At 35.8% G+C, this 6,000-nt stretch overlaps 1 protein-coding gene across 4 annotated transcripts in view; it reads left to right on the top strand.

Annotated features, from left to right (window-relative positions):
• Nucleotides 1-901: 901 nt before the first annotated feature.
• LOC115222505 (calponin homology domain-containing protein DDB_G0272472) overlaps nucleotides 902-6,000 on the top strand; it is a 281,038-nt gene continuing 275,939 nt past the window's right edge. Inside the window, exon 1 of one of the 4 annotated variants that reach the window (XM_036511598.1) lies at nucleotides 902-1,642. In XM_036511598.1, coding sequence (XP_036367491.1) covers nucleotides 1,640-1,642 — 3 coding nt within the window. In that variant the 5' untranslated portion in view covers nucleotides 902-1,639. The remainder of the gene's footprint in view (nucleotides 1,643-6,000) is intronic. The other 3 variants (XM_029792736.2, XM_036511597.1, XM_036511595.1) reach the window with 3 other exon arrangements.

Here is a 6,000-nt window from a genome sequence, read left to right as displayed (position 1 = left end):
ATATATATATATATATATATATATATATATTATATATAGAGAGGAGAGAGAGAGAGAGAGAGAGAGAGACCGAGAGGTACACATACACACACACACTTGTACTCACATAACACACACGAACACAGACATAGATAGATAGACTGAAAGATTCTGTGTCAGTTTCCGCCTTAAGTTAGCCTCGATTAAGTAAATCCGTGATTAAAGGCATTCCACCGGTGACCACCCTGTTTGTTTATCAGACTATGTGGTCGAAGGTGTTCTTTTTATTTTTAAGGCGGTAAGGTGTATTGAAGGGAAATGTACTGCTATTTCTAGCAGATCGAGAGACAGCACATAGGGTCCCTCATTGGCACTTGTGTGTGCGTGTGTATGTAATTTCCATTATTACCTGGTGTAGGGTCAACATCTTTCCTTCCGATATATAAGTTTCTGATTGTCTTTTTAATTGACTGATACTGTTATTTCCTTTTTTTTTATTATTCTTATTTATTCTAATGCAGCTGTTCGAATTAGGGTGACATAACATCGAAGTCCTTTGTAGCCCTGTTTCTCTAATTAAATCTATTATCAGCTGCAAAGGTACAAAATTGAAACCCTACCTTCGTCCCGAAATACACACACGTGTGTGCGCTCTCTCTCTCTCTCACACGCACACACACTTGTTTCTTTCTCCTATTACTGTGGTGTAAGGTTACAGATCGGGTTACCCTTTATAATTAAAGCAGTGACAACAAATGATAAAGCAAACTGATATTTACAGTTACTACCTTACATGTGTATCACTCTCCTGCCGCCGCCGCCACTCACTTACATGTAAGCTCTTTATCACACCCACACACACACATACACTCACTCTGTCTCTCTCTCTCTCAAATATCTCTGTCTAACTCTATCCTTCTCCTCTTTCTTTACTTTCGTAAACCACTGTGAAGCCATCATTGACAGTGTGTGCGTGTGTTTCAGAAATGCCTACGTAGTAAAACAAAAGATTAGGCAAAAACAAAAACAAAACAGAAAAAAGAAAAGAAAGAACAAGAAGGACGACTACTACGACGAAAATAAAATAAAACAAAACAAGTGTCAACACTTAAAAAAGAAAGACTGTCCACATGTCACATCACATAAATCACAGTCCAATTCAATATGTTGCTACTATTTTATCAACCAATTTACCAAACCAAACAACTCCAAGCGCCTTACCAGAAATGTGAAATCGGTGGAAGAGAAGAAAAAATAAATACAAGGTTTTTCGGAATGTTCTGTGACATTTAATGGAATATTATGAAGTCCATTGTTTTACCCTCCTTTATGCAAATATCACTTTTGAAATGGGACGACCATTCAAAAAACGAGACAAATAGTGGTGGAATATAAAATAAAAAGAAAAGACCTGTCGCTTCACAGGTTCATTTGTTTCGTGAAGGTGTATATAGAAAGAAGAAAAACAAGAGACAAAAAGAAATAGGGAAACCAAACCAACAAGTGCTTTCTATTATACACATATTCTGTTTTCTTTCTTGTTCTTTCGACAAGATACTATTATTTAATACGTATTACGCGCCGAGTTTTTTGGATTTGGTCACACCTGGATTTACTTGTTTATGGTGTGCCGGTTTATTTCGCCTAAACCCTTTCAGTTATGGTGAGTTTTTATTTCATTACATCAAAACACCCTGTAACTCGCCCTTCCCTAATTACTTAAAAGGTTTCCCCGAAGCAGAAGTAGAGAGAAACACACACAGAGAGAGAGAGAGAGAGAGAGAGAGAGAGAGAGAACGAATGAAAGAGGGAGAAATAAGAAGGGAAATTAAAGGAGCGAGTAACGTATGTATGTGTTTGTGTATACACACACACACACACACATTAATCGTACTGTCTACCCTTTTTTTTTTTTTCAATAGTTCACTTGGATTGACTGTTAAACTATCGACTGTTAGTCATCGAATTCAGCAGTTGTTAAGGTGTGTGCTAAAGAAAAAGCAAAAAGAAAGGTGTAGAAGAGTACAGAGAAAGAGTTACAGAGTTAAATAAATGGCTTTCTCATTTTCTTGTTAACAGGTCTTGCTTGGAAGTAGTTGCTACTGAATGTTTGTGTGGAGGTGGTGGTATGTAGTAGAATCAGCTCGTGTTATTGTTTTCATTCTATAAACAGACTGGGTTTCAAAGTTAAATTTGCTGCTATACACCTAAACAGACCTGACTACCTGTCTAACTTTCTTTCCTTTCTGTTCTTCTGACAACTTACGAAATATTAAAATTTTTTCCTTCACCCTCTTTTCTCCGATATTGTTATTTGCTGTATTTCATTTATTTATTTCCCTTCTGTCTTGTGTTTTCTCCCGAGCTCAGTTAATGAGCAAGAGAAATAAGTGGTTTTCTTTCAGTTTTAACTTAATCAAACAATGACAGCACCCTTCCCTTCCACTATACCCTTATATTTCTGAACATCCCCCCGAAGATATAAGGTTGCTTAGAGAAGAACGAAAGAAAGTAACCCCTTTTCACAAACCACTTATGTTGTTTTGTAGTGATGTAATAACATGTTAGAATCTTCACCCACCAACACTTATTTACACACGCATACATGTGTGTGTACGTTTGTATCGTACATTTCCCCCACTGCTCTTTTATGTTCAGTCAGCAATTGTCAGCAATTAAAACTACCACCTCCTCCATCCTCTTCACTTAGTAAGTTTCTCTTTGCACCAAATTACTACTTTAGCAACTTAAAGGCATTCATTGTAAGACAGAAAAGAAAAGCTTCTTACAGTATGTTGACATATCTGGCTCTCTTTTCTTTTGTCAAATTTCACCTTCGACAAAGTTACATTAAATAATATTTGTATTGTACCATGGCAGGGTCGTGTATTTCAACACTATTTAAAATACTCACATGCTGTTATAGTCACTTATTCTGATAATCAAATATCGAAGCCTTTTCTTTCGTCTTTTGCATGTGCAATAAGTGAATATCTTAACAGTGTTACGTTTTAAATGGCTAAATATAACTATCGTGGAATTGCTTGTTTCAACACACACTCTCTCAGATCAAATATCACTTATCAAGCTGAAGAATTGTAATAACATTCTGTTGGACTCTAGCTAGTTTTGTCTGGACTTCTTACTCTCTATATGGATGATTCTGTCTTTAGATAAAACTGAGAACCTTTCTTTTATTTACTTAATAGTAACATTGATGCGTTTTTTTTTCTTCTTCATATGTTTGCCAGCCAAAAATACTCAAATATACTTTTTTCTTAAATTCCAGCTTTAAATATATTGCGTTGTCGATATTGTATATATGGTGTAGTTTCTTAAATTTTCACGAAGGATATATTATAATACAGGCTCATTCAAAGTAGAATCTCTTTCCTTGTGTCTCAAAGAACTTATTCCTTTTCACGACCAGAAAATATTTGAGCACTCTACCTCTGATATCTGACAAGTTCCTACTGTCTAGGAGCAACAATTATCCGAGTCCATATCAAAAAGTGGACTGTTTTACTTATTGGCAAAGGATTCATTAACTAACAACCATATTTTCTAATATCGTCTACCATAGGACTATTACTGAACCTTCTTTTTTTTTTCCCCTTCCTTCTCTTTCTCTACGAAAAAAAAAAAAAAAACAGTCCAAAACGTTGGATTCTCACTTTCAGTATCACAGTGCAGCGTTAATTACTTCGTGCCGTTGTTAGTTTCTGAAATATTTATTGGATATATTGCCAACACCGGCATACAAACTGTTTCTTTTCTCTGTCCTTTCTGTTACTACTAGAATGAACGCTGGGTCATTTCAGCCAAGTTTAACAGGGATCTATCGGTTATATTCCCAGATCTTTTTCAAAGTTTCACCATTTATTTCTGTGAGATATTTCCTGAACATTTCATTCTCATAGGTTAAGCCAAATTGAGGATTTGTGCAAACATTTTTAATTTTTGAATTTCTCCCTTTTTAAAGGCTTAAAATTTCAAATAACATTTATTCCATGCCTTGGGGGAAACGATTTCCTCTATCTCTACTAGAAACTATGTACTATCTCAAACCTTGCGTACTGATGTACCTGTTTCCTTCTTATATCTGTTGTTTCTTCTATATTCATTCCATATTAAGCGTTTTTACCAAATCTTTCTTCAGCCAGAATGTCATCTGCCTCTCCCCCAAGGACACCTATCAATGTTTTTTTTTGTCTACAATATGTTTCAACTTCTTTGAAAATCCTTTTAAGATGGTTTGACACAGGTGTAAGGAGCAAACAAAACAAAATTAATTTCTTAACTCCATCAGTGCAGTGTAGCTATCAGAGTTCAAACTTTGTTTGGTGTTTCATCTTCATACATTCCAATACAGTCTTGAAAGAGCAAGCCTGTGGTATAAGCACAAACCAGATGGCATTGTAGAAGATGACTTTATGGTACAATGTGAGCGTAAAATTGAACACTACAAACCAGATATTATAATGGTTAACAAACTGTTTTATTTTAGATGTAGCTTGTCCACCTGACTGTAAGTTTTGTGACAAAGAATTTAAGTTGATTGAGAGATATGAACTCTAGCATGGCAGATAAAACATTTGTGGGTAATGGAAAAAGTTGAGGTGATCCCGATTGTAATCAGAACATTTGGTACTGTAAGCACTAGAATTGAAAATTATTAAAAAAAAACATTAGTGGGCAATATCAGTGTGGGGCACTTACAGAAGACAGCACTCCTTGGAACTGTCAGAATACTTAGAAATGTGCTTGACAATTGAAGGTATCACCTCAGTCCACTGATTGTCAACAGTTGGCACCTGTATTACATCACTAACAACAATTGCTGTGACAAGCAGACTAATTATAATAATAAAACAAGAGCACTCAGTGCAAACCTCCACCAAGGCAACACCAATGTCCTCTCAATGATTAGCCAGAGATGATTTTTAAAATGAGAACATCTGAAATAAACTTGACTGCTCTCACAAATGAGAATACTAAAAATGAACCCGACTGCTCTCAAAAATCAACTAAAAGAAACTGGAAAAATAATCCAGAATCCTTGTCCATTCCCTGATTGATCCCAATGGTAGTCATGGAATGTGAAGGTGGGTGTGTGGGCCATGTTTGTAATGCTGTGCGTGTCGTCTGCAGTGGGAACAGGGACAGTTTTCTCTATGAGGCCTTTTTTAGTTTATCCACTGATATAGTGTCTTTGCAACCATTAGGGTCAATAGTGAAAAAAAACAAAGGCCTGCATATGGTCAACAGCATTGCACACAAAAACGTGAGTCGAAGAAGTAAAGCTTCCTTCAAGGCAGAGCTAGAAATGCAATTGTCAAGTAGGTAAGAGGTTTAAACAGGAGTGATATATTAAAAAATTGGTAAAACTCAAAATTGTCGAGGATAAATTAAGTTTATTTTTGTTACTGAATATGTTAGTGCTATTTCTGTAGTTTGATTTCTTTATCCAACAGTTTCTACTAAGAGATGTGAGTAAAATTAACAGAGAAATGAAACTAAACTTTGGAAACTGCAATGCCATCATAACTTACGTGGAAACCATGAGTGTGCTTTCAAGGGAGATAATCAGAGAAAGACTTGAAAGTCAATGTAAGATTGTAATACTTCATGTAAAGTAAATATAACAAATAATCCAGAATCCTTGTCCGGTACCAGATTGATTCCAAAATCTAATCAGTTTGTGCCAATCATAAGGACAAACATCCCTGAAAGTTTCATTCAAATCCATCCAGCAGTTCTTGAGATATCTTGTTCATGGACAAATACACACAGACTGAAAACAATATCTCCACCTTCGCTAAGGCTGAGGTAATAACAACATCAACAATTGTTTCCAGCAAAGATACAAGGCCTGACATTTTGGGGTAGGGTTTAGTTATGTCTACCCCAGACCATTGCTTTATATAACCCTGATGGAATTGAAAGGCATAGTTACCTTGACAGAATTTGAACTCAATGTAAAGAACTGCAATAAATGGTGCAATGCATTTTGCCTGACAC

The sequence above is a fragment of the Octopus sinensis genome, linkage group LG20 (genome assembly GCF_006345805.1).
Source record: "Octopus sinensis linkage group LG20, ASM634580v1, whole genome shotgun sequence".
Taxonomy (NCBI): domain Eukaryota; kingdom Metazoa; phylum Mollusca; class Cephalopoda; order Octopoda; family Octopodidae; genus Octopus; species Octopus sinensis.
Note: the sequence above shows the minus strand (reverse complement) of the source record. Positions and strands in the feature narration are given on the sequence as shown.